The 23,126-nt window shown below is 44.4% G+C and overlaps 1 protein-coding gene across 2 annotated transcripts in view; it reads right to left on the bottom strand.

Moving 5' to 3' along the window:
• Positions 1 to 633: 633 nt before the first annotated feature.
• The window catches only part of LOC106581512 (aldehyde dehydrogenase family 3 member A2), a 36,266-nt gene continuing 13,773 nt past the window's right edge, over positions 634 to 23,126 (bottom strand). The window contains exons 5-11 of one of the 2 annotated variants that reach the window (XM_014163608.2): positions 13,165 to 13,250; positions 12,351 to 12,559; positions 9,523 to 9,640; positions 4,508 to 4,649; positions 3,925 to 4,091; positions 3,452 to 3,551; positions 634 to 1,568 (exon numbers count right to left, since the gene is read on the bottom strand). In XM_014163608.2, the coding sequence (XP_014019083.1) occupies positions 1,276 to 1,568; positions 3,452 to 3,551; positions 3,925 to 4,091; positions 4,508 to 4,649; positions 9,523 to 9,640; positions 12,351 to 12,559; positions 13,165 to 13,250 (1,115 nt within the window). In that variant the 3' untranslated portion in view covers positions 634 to 1,275. Of the gene's footprint in view, positions 1,569 to 2,741; positions 3,099 to 3,451; positions 3,552 to 3,924; positions 4,092 to 4,507; positions 4,650 to 9,522; positions 9,641 to 12,350; positions 12,560 to 13,164; positions 13,251 to 23,126 lie in introns of those variants that run through there. The other variant, XM_014163607.2, reaches the window with a different exon arrangement.

The following is a 23,126-nucleotide window of genomic DNA, read 5'->3' as shown; positions in this document are numbered from 1 at the left end:
CAATAAGGCACATCGGGGGTGCGTTGCGGTTTTGCCAAAGAACAGCCCTTAGCCGTGGTATATTGGCCATATACCACACCCCCTCGTGCCGTATTGCTTAAATATACCACAGGTATGACGCAAAACTACTTGTTTACTGTTCTATGTATGCTGGTAACCAGTTTATAAGTGCAATAAAGCACCTCAGGGTTTGTGGTATATGGCTAATATATCACGGCTAATGGATGTATCCAGGCACTCTGCGTTGTGTCGTGCATAAGAACAGACGTTATCTGTGGTATATTAGCCATATACCACACCCCCTCGGACCGTATTGCTTAAATATACTATTTAGTGATGCTAACAAAAGATAGTTGGCATACATCTCACCCCAGCAGGTGAAGCATGTCTTCTGTTATATTGAGTATTATTTATATACATACATTTTACTTAACGCTTCCTGAACTCTCCAGGGGAGAAGTGTATTGTACGTGTATCACAAAGGGCATCCTATTCCCTGTATAGGGCACTACTTTTGACCAGAAACCTATATGCCCTGTTCAAAAGTAGTGCACCATATCGGGAATAGTATGTAATTTGGGATGGAACCTGGGGTGTGTGTAACTGTAGCAAGAGAGACAGAAAAGACACGTCCAGAATAGAACAATAAAGATTGAATTGACATTATTGTACAGACCAGGCAGGGCTACCAGCTGCAGTAGGAGAATAAAAACAAAGCTGACAGCTGCATTTTACCCCTCTAGTACCACTATCCACTTTAAAAGGAAAGTGACAACAACATTTCTGTAACACTGGGGCATATTCATCAAAGGTTTATGAGAGCAGAACATTAGACCTACTGCACTAAAGACATGGTTGTTCATTGATTAGTCTACCTCATCTTTTGAACTGTTGTTAAGTGAGAGAACTGCATAAATAGTATTTTATAATATCATTAAAAAAATAAAAAATAAACGGATAAACACTCATTAGATACAAATTCATACCACAGAATTAATAGAAAAGGAAGACATGGACAAACAAATCAATAATACTCACATAATGCCTTGACATTAATGTATTAATACCACAGTCCACTGTGTCTCGACTCTTTCCCAAGATTCTCAGGCTTTCCTGAGAAACCCAGGCAGGAATATTCCCGTAATCATAAGTGAAGAAGCGGGATATCAGAAATCTTCCAAACAGGATTTTTGGAAAACTAGGGAATTTTTGTGAACGATTCCAAAAATGCAACCCCCCCCGAACCCCACGAACCCCCCTGTATCTATCCATCAATCACCAACAGGTGCAGCTGACGCCGGCCGCTAGTATTAGAATCACAGTCAGGACGACCAGGAGTCCCAGAGCCACAATGGACGCCGTCACGGCCCAGATGTAGGTGCCCTTGGAGAAGTCAACCAGTGGGGTCCTCATGGCCAGCCTGACCCTGCGAGCCTTCTGGTGGTTCTGGGGTGGGTACCGCGGCATGTTGACCCTCTCCATGCCCAAGGACTTGACCAGACACGCTCGATGGTGGCTGAACTGATCAAAGGTGTGTTTTCCATGATACCTGCCTGTTCCACTCTGACCTGTGGGGGGATGGGGGGCAGTAAGGGTTAGAAACATTAGATGTTATAACGTTCATGTAGCGTTTTCCAGGCCTTCCAGAAATCCCAGTTGGAAGATTCCCCAAAATCAGGAAGGAAGCAACAGGAAATCCGGAATCCACCAACCAGGATTTTGGAAAAAACTGGGACATTTGGGAAGGTTATTGGAATTTTGTAACCCTAGTCCAAAATCAAGGATGCACCATGTTAGTTACTGTATGTTGCTTTCCATTCCAGCAAACCTCTTATATGAGACATTATATGTGAAAGCAGTTTGGTGGTTCTAGATCTTGATCAGTGCTTTAACAAGATGTAAACAATCAAAGCTGAATTACAAATTGTCTGTCTGATTAGAATTAAATGATAGATTAGACAACAATACATCTACCAAGCATACGACGGCTCGCCATCAGCAAAGTCAGTGGCTCATCGTCATTACAGAGGATCAGGGGTGGAAAGCCAAAACCACTAACAGCAGTCAAGAGTTTGCACCACCAAGGTTATGTGTTTAGTCACAGTGACAGACACACAAAGCAAATAGACAATATTCTAAAGCCAAGGGGACCAGACACAGACAAAGGGACATGTCTTTTGTTGAATGTACACTAACGTTCAAAAGTTTGGGGTCACTTAGAAATGTCCTGTTTTTGAAAGGAAAGCAAAAAAAAATTGTCCATTAAAATAACATCACATTGATCAGAAATACAGTGTAGACTGTTAATGTTGTAAATGACTATTGCCCAAGGTCTTTGTTTCTGGCTATTTTGAGCCTGTAATCAAACCCACAAATGCTGATGCTCCAGATACTCAACTAGTCTAAAGGTGGCCAGTTTTATTGCTTCTTTAATCAGACAACAGTTTTCAGCTGTGCTAACATAATTGCAAAAGGGTTTTCTAATGATCAATTAGCCTTTTAAAATGATAAACTTGGATTAGCTAACACAACGTGCCATTGGAACACAGAAGTGATTGTTGCTGATCATGGGCCTCTGTACGCCTATATATTCCATAAAAAAATCTGCCGTTTCCAGCTACAATAGTCATTTACAACATTAACAATGTCTACATTGTATTTCTGATAAATGTTATGCTATTTTAATGGACATAAAATGTGCTTTTCTTTCAAAACAAGGACATTTCTAAGTGACCCCAAACTTTTGAACGTTAGTGTACGTCGGCCAATACAGGTACAGACTGGCTAGCGCCAGATTTGCCAGACCCTCCAACAGGTGCAGTTCAGGCCACCAGCAATTAGCAGGATGGCAGTCAAGGTGACCAAGAGACCGAAAGCAAAGACGGTGGCCGTCACGGCCCAGATGTAGGTTTTCCTAGAGAAGTCAACCAGTGGGGTCCTCATGGTCAGCCTGACCCTGCGAGCGTTCTGGCAGTTCTGGGGTGGGTACCGCGGCATGTTGACCTCCTCCATGCCCAGGGACTTGACCAGACACGCCCGATGGTGGCTTAACTGGTCAAAGGTGTGTTTCCCATGATACCTGCCTGTTCCACTCTGACCTGTGGGGTTCAGAGGTCACAGGGCTAGGGTCAAATGAAGGGGGGGGGGGGGGGTCAGGGGTTCATGTGACTTGTTGTTAAGGATTAGATGTTAGCTGCATGAGGCTCTAGCAGTATTTCAGTATTTTAGACTCAGTCTGTCTGTCTACCTCAGGCAAGCCACCATTGGACTGCCGTAGGCATGACTATTGTAGTGGCAAGCTGTGGTTGGGCCGGCAGTGGCATGCTATCATATCAGCTGCCATCAGTTAACCAGCATCGACCCAATACCGGCTAGCGTGCCAACCTAGGTCTGGCTAGGCAACATCCCAAAGACTTGGCGTAAGCGTAAAGTATCATAAAACAGTTCTTACCTACACCCCCAAAGGGCAGAGAGTTGAGGGTGTAGTGCATCATAACGTCGTTGACTGTCACCCCGCCACTGGTAGTCTCAGCCAGCATTCGCTTTATCACCTTATTGACAGAGACAGAGATGTCTTTTATCAGCCCCCCATATGTAAATACATACTGTACATATCAAAATAAGTACAAATGTTATTTCCACAGTAACAGCTCACCTTCCTACAGTATAATCACATTTCACCAAGAGCTAACCTAACTGTGACCCATGCCCAATCCCAAATCAACCCCTAAACCCACTTGTGGAGATCTGAGTGGATTTGACAGGCGTAAGCAATATCTTAATAGCTCCAACTTGTGAACTGAAGTTTCACCATGTCGCTTATACTAATTCAATTATATAAGATCTCCAGATGAGTGTAAGGTCGCAGGGATTGATTTGGGTTTCAGCCTTACTCCATAGCTTGCTCACTATCTCCCTCCAGACCTTCTTGTTGGAGGAGAACACGTAGATCGCCAGGGGCTTCTCTCTCTCACTGATGAAGTGGATGGCGTCATCTACGTCGCTGATGGTTACTATGGGCAACAGAGGGCCGAAGATCTCCTCCTGCATCAGCCTAGCATAGGGGGGCACGTCCTTCACCACCGTGGGGGCTGAGGGGTCAGAGGTTGTTGGCCAACCAAGTATAGTTCCCAAGTGTTTCAGAAATTCAAGTTGGAGGATTACAAAACTGCAACATTAATGGAACTTTCCCAAAGTCCTCTGTATTCCAGAAATCCCAGTTGGAGAAATCCCAATTCCCATCGGTAAATTCTTAGTTGGAGGACTGCCAGTTGGAGTAATTCCAGTTGGGAGATTCCTGGAATCAAGAGGGAATAAAGAGGGAGGCAATCCTCCAACTGGAGAATTCTCCATCTGGGAATCCTCCAACTGGGATATCTGGAAAACCTTGGAACTTTGGGAAATGTCCCAGGCATGTTGGAACGCTAGGTCAAATACAGTACTATTACAACCCAAGTCAACTACAAATGTATCACCAAATATCTGTGAGCCCTATCAGTCTGCATACCAATGTAGCGCTGTGATGAGTCACTCTGGCCACCTAGCGCCGCTGTGTAGCCATCCAGTAGAGCCATCACGCGGTTGAAGTGGCGCTGGTTGATGATGCGGCCATAGTCAGGGGAGGATTTGGGGTCGGGCCCATAGAACTCCTTGGATTAAGGAAAACAGTCTTTGGATTATTTCAGGGGTATTCAACCTGGGGTCCACGTGGAAGTACTGCAAGGGGATTAGGTTTAGTTATAATTTGTGTATGAATATTGCTAGCAACAAAATAATAAACAAATGTTGAATTACAAACCTACAGTAGAAAAGCGGAAAATGCCTTCTTTCAAGTCAAATTCTTATTATAAGCAAATTACACTGACTGGAGCTAATTACACTGACTGGAGCAAATTACACTGACTGGAGCTAATTACACTGACTGGAGCAAATTACACTGACTGGAGCAAATTACACTGACTGGAGCAAATTACACTGACTGGAGCAAATTACACTGACTGGAGCAAATTACACTCACTGGAGCTAATTACACTGACTGGAGCAAATTACACTGACTGGAGCAAATTACACTGACTGGAGCAAATTACACTGACTGGAGCAAATTACACTGACTGGAGCAAATTACACTGACTGGAGCAAATTACACTGACTGGAGCTAATTACACTGACTGGAGCTAATTACACTGACTGGAGCAAATTACACTGACTGGAGCAAATTACACTGACTGGAGCTAATTACACTGACTGGAGCAAATTACACTGACTGGAGCAAATTACACTGACTGGAGCAAATTACACTGACTGGAGCTAATTACACTGACTGGAGCAAATTACACTGACTGGAGCTAATTACACTGACTGGAGCTAATTACACTGACTGGAGCAAATTACACTCACTGGAGCAAATTACACTGACTGGAGCAAATTACACTGACTGGAGTATCTGACATAGGCTTTGAAAATGCACCTGCTAGTATCAGTCCCAGCAATTGCCGCTGGCCGCTGACATGGACATACATTTTTTCCAACACATGGCTAACCTTTGTTTAACCTCTCTAGGGGATGTGGGACGCTACCGTCCCACCTGGCCAACATCCAGTGAAATTGCAGAGCGCCAAATTCAAAAACAGAAATACTCATTATAAAAATTGATAAAACATACAAGTGTTATACATCAGTTTAAAGATTAACTTCGGTGTCAACCACGGTGTCAGATTTCAAAAAGACTTTACGGCGAAAGCAAACCATGCGATTATCTGAGAACAGTGCCCAGCAGACAAATCATTACAAACAGTAACCAGCCAAGTAATGGAGTAAAAAAAGTCAGAAATAGCGATACAATTAATCACTTACCTTTGATGATCTTCATATGGTTGCACTCCCAAGACTCCATGTTACACAATAAATGTTTGTTTTGTTCGATAAAGTCCCTCTTTATATTCAAAAACCTCAGTTTTGTTGGTGCGTTTTGTTGAGCAATCCATTGGAACAAAGCGCGATCACAACAGACAGACGTAAAATCAAAAAAGTACCATAAAAGTTAATAGAAACATGTCAAACGATGTTTATAATCAATCCTCAGGTTGTTTTTGTCATAAATAATCGATCAACTTTCAACCGGACAATAACTTCGTCAATAGAAAAGGAAAAACAAGAAAGGCACGCTCCCGGTCACGCGCAGGACTCATGTCTGGAAATTTCCACTGTCTTCTCATTGAAAGTGGTATTTCTCCCGCATTTTTCAGAGTAAAAGCCTGAAACAATGCCTAAAGACTGGCCACATGTAGTGGAAGCCATAGGGATCGTGAACTGCATCTTAAGTCTTTGTATGGTGGATAGGCTTTCAATGGAAAAACAGCCATTTCAAAATAATAGCACTTCCTGGATGGATTTTCCTCAGGTTTTCGCCTGCCATATCAGTTATGTTATACCCACAGACATTATTTTAACAGTTTTGGAAACTTTATAGTGTTTTCTATCCAAATATATGTATATCCTAGCTTCTGGGCCTGAGTAGTAGGCAGTTTAATTTTGGCACGCTTTTCATCCAAAATTCCGAATGCTGGGGACCCTAGTGAGGTTAACCAGCTATTAGCAAAATGTGTTTCGAGTTACCTTTCTAGCTAATAGGCTATGCTAGAGTGTACACTTCCAGTTATAATGTGGGGAGGTCAAAATAATAAAAAACTATCTATCAAATCTATGAATTTTAAAATGTTGATTAACCCTGTCTGATACCATACTGTAGCCTACAGTAATGTATAATGTAATAATACATTGACAGAGCTACCCTAGCATGTTTGCTAGTTAGCTACAGTAGTTAGCTACATTTTTTTCTTGAGGTAAGTCGAAGTTTGGTAGCCGTTCATTGGATAACAGTAACACTCCTAGTAGGAGTAGGAACATGAAGTGCCTTTTACTGAGGAGCGGTTTCCATCTGGCCACTCTACCATAAAGGCCTGATTGGTGGAGTGATGCAGAGATGGTTGTCCTTCTGGAAGGTTCTTCCATCTCCATAGAGGCACTCTGGAGCTCTGTCAGAGTGACCATCGGGTTCTTCATAGGGGTCTGAATACTTTCCGAATGCACTGTGTGTGTGTGTATATATATATATATATATATACAGTGCATTCGGAAAGTATTCAGACCCCTATGAATATATATATATATACAGTTGAAGTCAGAAGTTTACATACACCTTAGCCAAATACATTTAAACTCAGTTTTTCACAGTTCCTAACATTTAATCCTAGTAAAAATGCCCCGTCTTAGGTCAGGTAGGATCACCAGTTTATTTTAAGAATGTGAAATGTCAGAATAATAGTAGAGATAATGATTTATTTCAGCTTTTATTTCTTTCATCACATTCCCAGTGTGTCAGAAGTTTACATTCACTGAATTAGTATTTGGTAGCATTGCCTTTAAATTGTTCAACTTGGGTCAAACGTTTTGGGTAGCCTTCCACAAGCTTCCCACAATAAGTTGGGTGAATTTTGGCCCATTCCTCCTGACAGAGCTGGTGTAACTGAGTCAGGTTTGTAGGCCTGCTTGCTCCCACACGCTTTTTCAGTTCTGCCCACAAATTGTCTATAGGATTGAGGTCAGGACTTTGTGATGGCAACTCCAATACCTTGACTTTGTTGTCCTTAAGCCATTTTGCCACAACTTTGGAAGTATGCTTGGGGTCATTTTCCATTTGGAAGACCCATTTGCGACCAAACTTTAACTTCCTGACTGATGTCTTGAGATGTTGCTTCAATATATCCACATAATTTCCCTACCTCATGAAGCCATCTATTTTGTGAAGTGCACCAGTCCCTCCTGAAGCAAAGCACCCCCACAACATGATGCTGCCTCCCCCTTGCTTCACGGTTGGGGGGGTGTTCTTCGGCTTGCAAGCATCCACCTTTTCCCTCCAAACATAACGAGAGTCATTATGGCCGAACAATTATATTTTTGTTTCATCAGACTAGAGGCCATTTCTCCAAAAAGTACGATCTTTGTCCCCATGTGCAGTTGCAAACCGTAGTCTGGCTTTTTTAATGGCGGTTTTGGAGCAGTGGCTTCTTCCTTGCTGAGTGGCCTTTCAGGTTATGTCGATATAGGACTTGTTTTACTGTGGATATAGATACTTTTGTACCTGTTTCCTCCAGCATCTTCACAGGGTCCTTTGCGGTTGTTCTGGGATTGATTTGCACTTTTCACATCCAAGTACCTTTATCTCTAGGAGACAGAACGCGTCTCCTTCCTGAGCGGTATGACGGCTGCGTGGTCCCATGGTGTTTATACTTGCGTACTATCGTTTGTACAGATGAACGTGGTACCTTCAGACGTTTGGAAATTGTTCTCAAGGATGAACCAGACTTGTGGAAGTCTTCTAAAGAAGCTTCTAAAGCCATGACATCATATTCTTGAATTTTCCGAGCTGTTTAAAGGCACAGTCAACTGAGTGTATGAAAACTTCTGACCCACTGGATACAGTGAATTATAAGTGAAATAATCTGTCTGTAAACAATTGTTGGAAGTCCTAACCAACTTACCAAAACTATAGTTTGTTAACAAGAAATTTGTGGAGTGGTTGAAAAACGAGTTTTAATGACCCCAACCTAAGTGTATGTAAACTTCCGACTTCAACTATATATATATATATGTGGTTATATATAAAAAAATATATATATATATATATGAGAGAGAGAGAGAGAGAGAGTGCGCGCTATGGAAATAGATAGAGGGATAGAGATATAGATAGAGGGATAGAGATATAGATAGAGGGGTAGAGATATAGATAGAGGGATAGAGATATAGATAGCGGGATAGAGGGGTAGAGATATAGATAGAGGGATAGAGATATAGATAGCGGGATAGAGGGGTAGAGATATAGATAGAGAGATATAGATAGAGGGGTAGAGATATAGATAGAGGGGTAGAGATATAGATAGAGGGGTAGAGATATAGATAGAGGGGTAGAGATATATAGAGAGAGAGGGATGAAGATCGAGATAGGGATAGAGAGAGAAAGGGATAGAGAGAGAAAGGGATAGAGAGAGAAAGGGATAGAGAGAGATAGGGATAGAGAGAGAGGGATAAAGATCGAGATAGGGATAGAGAGATAAAGGGATAGAGAGAGATAGGGATAGAGAGAGAAAGGGATAGAGAGGGATAGAGAGAGAAAGGGATAGATCGAGATAGGGATAGAGAGAGAAAGGGATAGAGAGAGATAGGGATAGAGAGAGAAAGGGATAGAGAGGGATAGAGAGAGAAAGGGATAGATCGAGATAGGGATAGAGAGAGAAAGGGATAGAGAGAGATAGGGATAGAGAGAGAAAGGATAGAGAGAGAAAGGGATAGAGAGAGAAAGGGATAGAGATATAGACAGAGAGAGGGATAGAGATATAGATAGAGAGAGGGATAAAGATCGAGAGAGAGGGATGAAGATCGAGATAGGGATAGAGAGAGAAAGGGATAGAGAGAGAAAGGGATAGAGAGAGAAAGGGATAGAGAGAGATAGATTAAGTAAGAGACCAGTAGTGTCTGCCGGATGCCCTCCACCACCCTGTTCTGGATGCTGGGTTCACACAGGATGTAGTCTGGGGCAATGCACGTCTGACCGCAGTTCACAAACTTCCCCCAGGTGATACGCCTGTGGAAACACAGAGGAGTAATGGGCTTCTGCTGTACATGCAGACTATAATACCGTGATGCACTTCCTGATCTCCTCCACCACTCCCCTACGTGATACGCCTGTGGTGGACACACAACCCAAAATCACAGAGATAAAATAGATACCTTGAAAATGTTTCCGTTTCGATGCTTCTGATGCTTCAGCCTTGGCGCAGGGAGCTAATCATGTATATTATAATTACATCAAATGACTCCTAAACCCTGCGCCTCCCAATTGTAATCTTTGTGGTCAATCTTTGTGTAATAAAATTTTTTCCAAAGACAATCATGGTACCAATAATTGCTTCTAATATACCAGATGTATGTTCTTAAACTGATTCATCTGGTGTATTAGAAGTAAATATTATTGGTACCATGATTGCCTTCTTGTCACGTCCTGACCAGTAAAAAGGGTCATTTGCCATAGTAGTATGGTCAAGGCGCGGCAGTGCCTTGACCATACAGGGTTGTTTTGTGTGGTTTGGGGTTTTTTTTTCATGGGGAATTTGTTCTAGTTTTCTATTTCTATGTTTCGTTTTCTATGTTTGGCCGAGTATGGTTTCCAATCAGAGGCAGGTGTCTTTCGTTGTCTCTGATTGGAAGCCATACTTAGGCAGCCTGTTTTCCTTTGGGTTTTGTGGGTGGTTATTTTCCGTTTAGTTATTGTACCTGACGGAACTGTTGGCCGTGTTTGTTATTTTGTAAGTGTTACTCATTAAAGATTTAAAGATGAGCACTCAACACGCTGCGCCTTGGTCTGTTCAATACAACGCCCGTGACACTTCTAAACATTTTTAATTACACGAAGATTAACCACGAAGATTGCCATTTTTCCTTCACTACAATGGGGGTCCTTCACTACAATGGGGGTCCTTCACTACAATGGGGGTAATTCACTACAATGGGGGTCCTTCACTACAATGGGGGTCCTTCACTACAATGGGGGTCCTTCACTACAATGGGGGTCTTTCACTACAATGGGGGTCCTTCACTACAATGGGGGTCTTTCACTACAATGGGGGTCCTTCACTACAATGGGGGTCCTTCACTACAATGGGGGTAATTCACTACAATGGGGGTCCTTCACTACAATGGGGGTCCTTCACTACAATGGGGGTCTTTCACTACAATGGGGGTCCTTCACTACAATGGGGGTCCTTCACTACAATGGGGGTCTTTCACTACAATGGGGGTAATTCACTACAATGGGGGTCCTTCACTACAATGGGGGTCCTTCACTACAATGGGGGTAATTCACTACAATGGGGGTCTTTCACTACAATGGGGGTCCTTCACTACAATGGGGGTCCTTCACTACAATGGGGGTCTTTCACTACAATGGGAGTCTTTCACTACAATGGGGGTCTTTCACTACAATGGGGGTCTTTCACTACAATGGGGGTCTTTCACTACAATGGGGGTCCTTCACTACAATGGGGGTTTCACTACAATGGGGGTCTTTCACTACAATGGGGGTCTTTCACTACAATGGGGGTCCTTCACTACAATGGGGGTCCTTCACTACAATGGGGGTCCTTCACTACAATGGGGGTCTTTCACTACAATGGGGGTCCTTCACTACAATGGGGGTCTTTCACTACAATGGGGGTCCTTCACTACAATGGGGGTCCTTCACTACAATGGGGGTCTTTCACTACAATGGGGGTCTTTCACTACAATGGGGGTCTTTCACTACAATGGGGGTCCTTCACTACAATGGGGGTAATTCACTACAATGGGGGTCTTTCACTACAATGGGGGTCCTTCACTACAATGGGGGTCCTTCACTACAATGGGGGTAATTCACTACAATGGGGGTCCTTCACTACAATGGGGGTCCTTCACTACAATGGGGGTAATTCACTACAATGGGGGTCTTTCACTACAATGGGGGTCCTTCACTACAATGGGGTTCTTCACTACAATGGGGGTCTTTCACTACAATGGGAGTCTTTCACTACAATGGGGGTCTTTCACTACAATGGGGGTCTTTCACTACAATGGGGGTCTTTCACTACAATGGGGGTCCTTCACTACAATGGGGGTCTTTCACTACAATGGGGGTCTTTCACTACAATGGGGGTCCTTCACTACAATGGGGGTCCTTCACTACAATGGGGGTCTTTCACTACAATGGGGGTCCTTCACTACAATGGGGGTCCTTCACTACAATGGGGGTCCTTCACTACAATGGGGGTCTTTCACTACAATGGGGGTCCTTCACTACAATGGGGGTAATTCACTACAATGGGGGTCCTTCACTACAATGGGGGTCTTTCACTACAATGGGGGTCCTTCACTACAATGGGGGTCCTTCACTACAATGGGGGTAATTCACTACAATGGGGGTCTTTCACTACAATAGGGGTCATTGCAGATCATGATTTCTGCCAACAATGCCTGCAGTACCGTGGTCGGCAATGAACTTCCATGTCTTCAATCCTTCTAAATGTTTTTAAAAGTCACCAGTAAACCATTGCAAAAAAACATTAGCTAAAGTAAAGTATAACGGAGTGATATTGTAGCAGATAAACTCATCCACAGCTATATTTTTCACCAATAGCGCCATTGACTCTTGATCTTTTCAGTGGCTAAAACTGCTATGCTAGCTAGAAAAAATGTGCTAAAGCTAAAATTCCCTATCGGAGTGCTAACGGCCAAAGCTAGCTCTATTGTATCAAGTTACTGACCGGCATGCAACTCTGAGGTCGACGTTCTTATCGATGTAACAGGGGCTCTTCCCCCCCAGCTCCAGGGTCACGGGGGTGAGGTGTCGGGCTGCGGCCTCCATCACCAGTTTACCCACAGTGCTGTTCCCTGTGTAGAAGATATGGTCGAAACGCTGACGCAGCAACTCCTGGGTCTCTGAGACGCCCCCACACACTACAGGGTACAGCTCCTAGAAAGACCCAGGAAAATCAGGATTTCAGTTCATTTAGCCAATACGTTTTGGAAATTGCACAGATGCCCCTGTCACTTTCCATTGATTGTTAGCTAGCAGTGGGGCTAAAGTTAGCTGAAGCTAAAGTGGCTGTTAAAATCTAGAAAACCAAACCGTGGATTACAGTTCTCCCTGGCACATAGACTACTTTCAGTTCGAGGAACCGTCTAACATAAAGTCGTAAAATCCTGAACTTCCCCTTTAAAAAGGACAGTTACACAGAAGTAAAGTTTGTCAGATGCCTGTTCATATACTGTCAGGTGGTTCAGAGTGATGTGTACTATCCCTTTAAGAATGCTGAGCAGTGAGCCAGCCGTTGGACACTGACTCAAGACAGCAGGATATATCTGTAGCTAGTATGTATGATTTGCATGACAACAATAGAAGACTTGTCTATAGCACATACAGTATAAGGTGAGGCTAACACATTGGAACTAAAACACTGATTTCCAACTATTGGTTGACAGTCACGGTAATCACAGTAGTTTTGTAGTAACTTCAGCTCAGATATCTCTCATTTATATTCTTATACAATGACAGACCAGGAGGAATATAATAGGGACCTGGTCCAGATATCGTGGGAGCAGAGCTTTGAGGAGACTAGCAGAGTTTTCACTCAGCTCAGATGGCTTCACCACAGCAGCATTGCCTACAGAGAGAGAGAGAGAGAGAGAGAGAGAGAGAGAGAGAGAGAGAGAGAGAGAGAGAGAGAGAGAGAGAGAGAGAGAGAGAGAGAGAGAGAGAGAGAGAGAGAGAGAGGTCATGAGCAGGTGAGCTCCTGCATTTTTCAGCATGCTCTTAAAAAAAAGCTAGATTTAGAGTTAGATAAACTTAGAATTTTTTGTCAGGGACATATACAGGATGCTACCCTCTACAACATAACCTTCACTATGTCACCAGGACATATACAGGATGCTACCCTCTACAACATAACCTTCACTCCAAATCAAAACTCAATACCTACAACCTGATTTGATGGAATTACCTGGAAGGCTTACAACTACGAAATATTATTATTCCAAAACTATACAGCAAATGCTCTGGCAAACAAACAGAAACCTGCAAACACCGTCCAACCTGGACCTGAGTGAGCAATGTTTAGTCTGAAGCTACATTTATTTCCAAAAGCCAAGAAGAAAAATACATTACAATGATATATTTTACAAGAACTGAATGCTAAATTAAGGCTACCAAGCTTGATACAACTTCAATTAGCACTGACGTGTCAAGTGAGAGGTGTCAAAGTCCTTTAGCCCAACAATGGCAGGAGAGTCAAACAGGCTACTCCAACCAAATGGGGAGGCCTTAGAAGCTGCCTCCCGCTGTTCAGAGGTAATTAAAATACAGTAGCCTGTTTATGTAAAGAATGATAAGGCAAGAAAAGATCACAAAATGAACCTCCTTATGGAAAATCAAGAGATGCTTTTTGCTGACTAATAAAAAATGGGAACATAAGCAACTTAATCTTCCACACAGACCATCCCCTGGCATGGCACAGTGCTATATTAACACACTACCCCTCTTTGAACTCTTTAGGGATAGGGGGCAGCATTGGGAAGTTTGGATGAAAAGCGTGCTCAGAGTAAACTGTCTGTTACTCAGGCCCAGAAGCTAGAATATGCATATAATAGTAGATTTGGATAGAAAACACTCTAAAGTCTCCAAAACTGTTAAAATAATGCCTGTGAGTAATACAGAACTCATATGGCAGGCAAAAACCTGAGAAAAATCCAACCAGGGAGTGGGAATTCTGAGGTTTGTAGTTTTCAAGTGAATGCCTATCGAATATCCAGTGTCTGTGGGGTCAGATTGCACTTCCTAAGGCTTCCACTAGATGTCAACGGTCTTTAGAAGTTGTTTCAGGCTTCTATTGTGAAAGGGGAGCAAATAAGAGTACTCTAAGCAGATGGCCCAGGTGAAAGGCTTTAGTTTAGTCACGCACGTGGCCATGAGCACGAGCTCCGTTCCCTTTCCTTTCTAATGAAAACAGTATTGTCCGGTTGAAACATTATTGAATATTTATGATAAAAACACCCTAAGGATTGATTATAAACATCGTTTGACATGTTTCTACGAACTCAAATTGAACTTTTTTGACTTTGTCTAGACTTTGTGCCCGCGCTTTGTGCATTTGGATTACTGGACTAAACGCGCGAACAAAAAGGAGGTATTTGGACATAAAGATGAACTTTATCGAACAAAACAAACATTTATTGTCTAACATGGAGACCTGGGAGTGCCATCAGATGAAGATCATGAAAGGTAAGTGATTAATTTGAATGCTATTTCTGACTTTTGTGACACCTCTCCTTGGTTCGAAAATGGCTGTATGGTTTTTGTTGCTAGGCGCTGACCTAACATAATCGCATGGTGTGCTTTCACCGTAAAGCCTTTTTGAAATCGGACACAGCGGCTGGATTAACAAGAAGCGTATCTTTAATCGTATGTATAACACTTGTATCTTATATCAATGTTTATGATGAGTATTTCTTTAATTTGATGTGGCTCTGCATTTTCACCGGGTGTTTGTTTGAAACAATGCATTTCTGAACATAACACGCCAATTTCAAATGAGGTTTTTGGACATCAAGATTAACTTTATCGAACAAAACAAACATTTATTGTCTAACATGGAGTCCTAGGAGTGCCACCAGATGAAGATCATCAAAGGTTAGTGATTAATGTTAACGCTATTTCTGACTTTTGTGACACCTCTCCTTCTTTGGAAAATGGCTGTATGGTTTTTGTTGCTAGGCGCTGACCTAACATAATCGCATGGTGTGCTTTCACCGTAAAGCCTTTTTGAAATCGGACGCTGTGGTTGGATTAACGAGAAGTTTATCTTTAAAATGGTGGATAATACTTGTATGTTTGAGGAATTTTAATTATGAGATTTCTGTTGTTTGAATTTGGCGCCCTGCAATTTCACTGGCTGTAGGCCAGGTGTTCCGCTAGCGGAACCCCCTTCCCAGAAAGGTTAAAGGGGGCGGGGGGTGTTAACGATGGGTGGCATCTCAGGTTACTAGACAACGAGGACTCTGAGTCAGCTATAAATCTCTATAAGTCTGGAACAGTATTGGTACAGTGGCCACTCCCGCAGAGAAGCCAGAAGAACAGCCCACCTCAGCTCCCAACAAAAGTCTCAACATCACAGCAGAACAGTCCACACCAGACCCTGACCATAGCATCGACATCACAGCAGAACAGTCCACACAAGACCCTGACCATAGCATCGACATCACAGCAGAACAGTCCACACCAGACCCTGACCATAGCATCGACATCACAGCAGAACAGTCCACACCAGACCCTGACCATAGCATCGACATCACAGCAGAACAGTCCACACCAGACCCTGACCATAGCATCGACATCACAGCAGAACAGTCCACACCAGACCCTGACCATAGCATCGACACCACAGCAGAACAGTCCACACCAGACCCTGACCATAGCATCGACATCACAGCAGAACAGTCCACACCAGACCCTGACCATAGCATCGACACCACAGCAGAACAGTCCACACCAGACCCTGACCATAGTGTTAACACCACAGCAGAACAGTCCACACCAGACCCTGACCATAGCATCGACACCACAGCAGAACAGTCCACACCAGACCCTGACCATAGCATCGACACCACAGCAGAACAGTCCACACCAGACCCTGACCATAGCATCAACACCACAGCAGAACAGTCCACACCAGACCCTGACCATAGTGTTAACACCACAGCAGAACAGTCCACACCAGACCCTGACCATAGCATCGACACCACAGCAGAACAGTCCACACCAGACCCTGACCATAGCATCGACACCACAGCAGAACAGTCCACACCAGACCCTGACCATAGCATCGACATCACAGCAGAACAGTCCACACCAGACCCTGACCATAGCATCGACATCACAGCAGAACAGTCCACACCAGACCCTGACCATAGCATCGACATCACAGCAGAACAGTCCACACCAGACCCTGACCATAGCATCGACATCACAGCAGAACAGTCCACACCAGACCCTGACCATAGCATCGACATCACAGCAGAACAGTCCACACCAGACCCTGACCATAGCATCGACATCACAGCAGAACAGTCCACACCAGACCCTGACCATAGCATCGACATCACAGCAGAACAGTCCACACCAGACCCTGACCATAGCATTGAAATCACAGCAGAACAGTCCACACCAGACCCTGACCATAGAATCGACACCACAGCAGAACAGTCCACACCAGACCCTGACCATAGCATCGACATCACAGCAGAACAGTCCACACCAGACCCTGACCATAGCATTGAAATCACAGCAGGACCGACAAATGAAGAACCCCAAGCCCAGGGGATCTCACCCCCTCTGAGCACCCCCCATCAGCCACCCTGATAGCCCTCCTGACAACCCCCCACACCCACCGAGGACATACACAAGACACAGATTGTACTCCTTATGGACTCAAACGGGAAATATAAACATGAAAAAAAAACTCCCAAACACAGTGTGTCTAAACTCTGGTGTCCAAACACCCAGCGCGCCCTAGACCTTCTGTCTGAGGACCAACTAGGGTCACCCAGCCACGTAATAATACACAGAGGCACAAACCACCTGAGAACACAGCAGGAAAGGGTGGCCACAGCACTGAAGGGAGTGATTGAAAAAGCTTCTTCTACTTTCCCCAATGCACAAGTGGTTATCTCCACCTTGCTACCACGAAAAGACTTCCACCCTGCTACCATCCACCCTGCTACCATCCACCCTGCTACCATGAAAATACTTCCACCCTGCTACCATACAGCGGGTAAACGCAAGTATCAAATCAAATCAAAGTTTATTTGTCACGTGCGCCGAATACAACAGGTGAAATGCTTACTTACAGGCTCTAACCAATAGTGCAAAAAAGGTATTAGGTGAACAATAGGTAAGTAAAGAAATAAATCAACAGTAAAAAGACAGGCTATATACAGTAGTGAGGCTATAAAAGTTGTGAGGCTATATACAGTAGTGAGGCTTTAAAAGTAGTCAGGCTACATACAGACACCGGTTAAATGGTTAAAGTAACTATGCATATATGATGAACAGAGAGTAGCAGTAGTGTAAAAAGAGGGGTTGGAGGGTGGTGGGACACAATGCAAATAGCCCGGTTAGCCAATGTGCGGGAGCACTGGTTGGTCAGCCCAATTGAAGTAGTATGTACATAAATGTATAGTTAAAGTGATTATGCATATATGATAAACAGAGAGTAGCAGCAGCGTAAAAGAGGGGTTGGGGGGGGGCACACAATGCAAAAAGTCTGGGTAGCCATTTGATTACCTGTTCAGGAGTCTTATGGCTTGGGGGTAAAAACTGTTGAGAAGCCTTGTTGTCCTAGACTTGGCACTCCGGTACCGCTTGCCATGCGGTAGTAGAGAGAACAGTTTATGACTGGGGTATTTCCCATGACTATTTCCCATGACTGTGCCTCAAAACCAAATGTTTTCCTGGCCCACCACTCCACCCTGGACTTGACCAGCGTCTATGACCCGGTCCACCTATACAAGGAAGCAGTGCCCCCCGACCCCCGGACCTACACATAGAGGACCTACATAACACAATAAGACCAACAACATCCACACCCCCACCCATCCTCCCCAAGTCAACCATGCCCACACCCACATTTAGGCCCCCTCAGATCAGACCTATGCCCTTCCTGCCCACCCCATGCACCCCACCCCCGCAAAGAGGGCCTCAACATGGAAGTCACACATATACGCTCAGGCCGTGAGCGGGCAAACAGGCCCAACCCCACCCTTACACTAGCCCAAGCTAATGGAATGTACCAGATGCTCAGCACGCTCTGCTCACACTTACTGGCCTGAGGCCAAACCACACGACCAACAACATTGGACACTTTATGGAACACAAAGGCTTCACTATCTCATCCTGGAATATCCAAGGCCTGATGTCATCTGCCTTTGGCCTAAAGAGCATGAACCTGGACTTTACCAAATAAATCAGAAATACAGACATTGTCATTCTACAAGAAACATGGTATAGAGGAGATGGACCCACTGGTTGCCCTCTAGGTTACAGAGAGCTGGTAGTCCCATCCACCACACTACCAGGTGTGAAACAGGGAAGGGACTCAGGGGGTATGCTAATTTGGTATAGAGCAGACCTAACTCACTCTATTAAATTAATCAAAACAGGAACATTTTACATTTGTCTAGAAATTCAAAAGGAAATGTTCTTAACAGGGAAAAATGTCCTCCTGTGTTCTACCTATATGTGCTACAAAATGTTATTGTCAGGTAAATAAGCCCAAATCTATGCATTGTCTAGACAGCATCTCTCCTGGCCCCTTACACTAAGTTTGAATTTGTCCTGCTAGGTGACCTAAACTGGGACATGCTTAAACCACCTGACCAAGTCCTAAAGCAATGGGACTCCCTAAATCGTTCTCAGATTATCACCAATCCCACAAGGTATGACTCCAAACTAGAGGTCGACCGATTAATCGGAATGGCCGATTAATTAGGGCCGATTTCAAGTTTTCATAACAATCGGTAATCGGTATTTTTGGACACCGATTTGCCGATTTTATTTATTATTATTATTTATTTTTTACTCCTTAATTTAACTAGGCAAGTCAGTTAAGAACACATTCTTATTTTCAATGACGGCCTAGCAACGGTGGGTTAACGGCCTTCAATCTTGCAACCTTACTTGTCCAACACTCTAACCACCTGCTTTACATTGCACTCCACGAGGAGCCTGCCGGTTATGCGAATGCAGTAAGAAGCCAAGGTAAGTTGCTAGCTAGCATTAAACTAATCTCAGGTTGTTTAGAAGACAGCCACGGTTTGTCCTTTATTTAAAGGGGGAGATCAAGCTGGTCCTACCTGTTATAGGCCTATTTCTATTTTGTCCTCTTGATGTCTATAGTATTCTCTCTGGTATGCAATCTGGTTTCTGCTCAGGTTATGGATGTGTCACTGCAACCTTAAAAGGTCTTCAATGATGTCATCATTGCCCTTGATTCCAAGCAATATTCTGCTGCTGTTTTTATTCACTTGGCCAAAGCTTTTGATACAGTAGACCATTCCATTCTTGTGGGCTGGCTAAGGAGTATTGGTGTCTCTGAGGGGTCTTTGGCCTGGTTTGCTAACTACCTCTCTCAAAGAGTGCAGTGTATAAAGTCAGAAAATCTGCTGTCTCAGCCACTGCCTGTCACCAAGGGAGTACCCCAAGGCTCGATCCAACATAGCTCAGGCAGTAGGAAGCTCTCTCATCCATTTATATGCAGATGATACAGTCTTATACTCAGCTGGCCCCTCCCCGGATTTTGTGTAAAATGCTCTACAACAAAGCTTTCTTAGTATCCAACAAACTTTCTCTACCCTTAACCTTGTTCTGAACACCTCCAAAACAAAGGGGGGTTTAGAGCTTGAGGTAGTCACCTCATACAAGTACTTGGGAGTATGGCTAGACGGTGCACTGTCCTTCTCTCAGCACATATCAAAGCTGCAGGCTAAAGTTAAATCTAGACTTGGTTTCCTTTATCGTAATCGCTCTTCTTTCACCCCAGCTGCCAAACTAACCCTGATTCAGATGACCATCCTAACCATGCTAGATTACAGAGACATAATTTATAGATCGGCAGGTAAGGGTGCTCTCGAGCGGCTAGATGTTCTTTACCATTCGGCCATCAGATTTTCCACCAATGCTCCTTATAGGACACATCACTGCACTCTATATTCCTCTAAACTGGTCATCTCTGTTTACACGTCGCAAGACCCACTGGTTGATGCTTATTTATAAAACCCTCTTAGGCCTCACTCCCCCCTATCTGAGATATCTACTGCAGTCCTCATCCTCCACATACAACACCCATTCTGCCAGTCACATTCTGTTAAAGGTCCCCAAAACACACACATCCCTGGGTCCCTCCTCTTTCAGTGCACGGCAGCTAGCGACTGGAACGAGCTGTAGCAAACACTCAAACTGGAACGTTTTAACTCAATCTCTTCATTCAAAGACTCAATCATGGACACTCTTACTGACAGTTGTGGTTGCTTCGCGTGATGTATTGTTGTCTCTTCCTTCTTGACCTTTGTGCTGTTGACTGTGCCCAATAATGTTTGTACCATGTTTTGTGCTGCTACCATGTTGTGTTGCTACCATGTTGTTGTTATGTTGTGTTTCTACCATGCTGTGTTGTCATGTGTTGCAACCATCCTGTATTGTTATGTGTTCCTACCATGTTGTTGTCATGTTGTGTTGCTGCCATGCTGTGTTGTCATGTGTTGCTGCCTTGCCATGTTGTTGTGTTGGGTCTCTCTTTATGTAGTTTTGTGTTGTCTCTCTTGTTGTGATGTGTGTTTTGTCCTATATTTATATTGTATTTATTTATATTTTCTAATCCCAGGCCCCCGTCCCTGCAGGAGGCCTTTTGCCTTTTGGTTTTGTCCCAGAGTAGGCCGTCATTGTAAATAATAATTTGTTCTTAACTGACTTGCCTAGTTAAATAAAGGTTAAATAAATAAAATAAAAAAAAGAATGTACTTTTTACTCCATACATTTTCCCTGACACCCAAAACTACTCGTTACATTTTGAATGCTTAGTAGGACAGAACAATTTATAATTCACACACCTATCAAGAGAACATCTCTGGTCATGCCTACTGCCTCTGATCTGGAGGACTCACTAAACAGAGAACATCCCTGGTCATCCCTACTGCCTCTGATCTGGAGGACTCACTAAACAGAGAACATCCCTGGTCATCCCTACTGCCCCTGATCTGGAGGACTCACTAAACAGAGAACATCCCTGGTCATCCCTACTGCCTCTGATCTGGAGGACTCACTAAACAGAGAACATCCCTGGTCATCCCTACTGCCTCTGATCTGGAGGACTCACTAAACAGAGAACATCCCTGGTCATCCCCACTGCCTCTGATCTGGAGAACTCACTAAACAGAGAACATCCCTGGTCATCCCTACTGCCTCTGATCTGGAGGACTCACTAAACAGAGAACATCCCTGGTCATCCCTACTGCCTCTGATCTGGTGGACTCACTAAACAGAGAACATCCCTGGTCATCCCTACTGCCTCTGACCTGGAGGACTCACTAAACAGAGAACATCCCTGGTCATCCCTACTGCCTCTGATCTGGAGGACTCACTAAACAGAGAACATCCCTGGTCCTCTCTACTGCCTCTGATCTGGAGGACTCACTAAACAGAGAACATCCCTGGACCTCTCTACTGCCTCTGATCTGGAGGACTCACTAAACAGAGAACATCCCTGGTCCTCTCTACTGCCTCTGATCTGGAGGACTCACTAAACAGAGAACATCCCTGGTCGTCCCTACTGCCTCTGATCTGGAGGACTCACTAAACAGAGAACATCCCTGGTCGTCCCTACTGCCTCTGATCTGGAGGACTCACTAAACAGAGAACATCCCTGGTCGTCCCTACTGCCTCTGATCTGGAGGACTCACTAAACAGATAACATCCCTGGTCGTCCCTACTGCCTCTGATCTGGAGGACTCACTAAACAGAGAACATCCCTGGTCGTCCCTACTGCCTCTGATCTGGAGGACTCACTAAACAGAGAACATCCCTGGTCGTCCCTACTGCCTCTGATCTGGAGGACTCACTAAACAGAGAACATCCCTGGTCGTCCCTACTGCCTCTGATCTGGAGGACTCACTAAACAGAGAACATCCCTGGTCATCCCTACTGCCTCTGATCTGGAGGACTCACTAAACAGAGAACATCCCTGGTCCATCCCTACTGCCTCTGATCTGGAGGACTCACTAAACAGAGAACATCCCTGGTCCATCCCTACTGCCTCTGATCTGGAGGACTCACTAAACAGAGAACATCCCTGGTCCATCCCTACTGCCTCTGATCTGGAGGACTCACTAAACAGAGAACATCCCTGGTCCATCCCTACTGCCTCTGATCTGGAGGACTCACTAAACAGAGAACATCCCTGGTCCATCCCTACTGCCTCTGATCTGGAGGACTCACTAAACAGAGAACATCCCTGGTCCATCCCTACTGCCTCTGATCTGGAGGACTCACTAAACAGAGAACATCCCTGGTCCATCCCTACTGCCTCTGATCTGGAGGACTCACTAAACAGAGAACATCCCTGGTCATCCCTACTGCCTCTGATCTGGAGGACTCACTAAACAGAGAACATCCCTGGTCATCCCTACTGCCTCTGATCTGGAGGACTCACTAAACAGAGAACATCCCTGGTCATCCCTACTGCCTCTGATCTGGAGGACTCACTAAACAGAGAACATCCCTGGTCATCCCTACTGCCTCTGATCTGGAGGACTCACTAAACAGAGAACATCCCTGGTCATCCCTACTGCCTCTGATCTGGAGGACTCACTAAACAGAGAACATCCCTGGTCATCCCTACTGCCTCTGATCTGGAGGACTCACTAAACAGAGAACATCCCTGGTCATCCCTACTGCCTCTGATCTGGAGGACTCACTAAACAGAGAACATCCCTGG

The sequence above is a fragment of the Salmo salar genome, chromosome ssa20 (genome assembly GCF_905237065.1).
Source record: "Salmo salar chromosome ssa20, Ssal_v3.1, whole genome shotgun sequence".
Lineage (NCBI taxonomy): Eukaryota > Metazoa > Chordata > Actinopteri > Salmoniformes > Salmonidae > Salmo > Salmo salar.
This window is presented reverse-complemented; position numbering and strand designations above follow the sequence as displayed.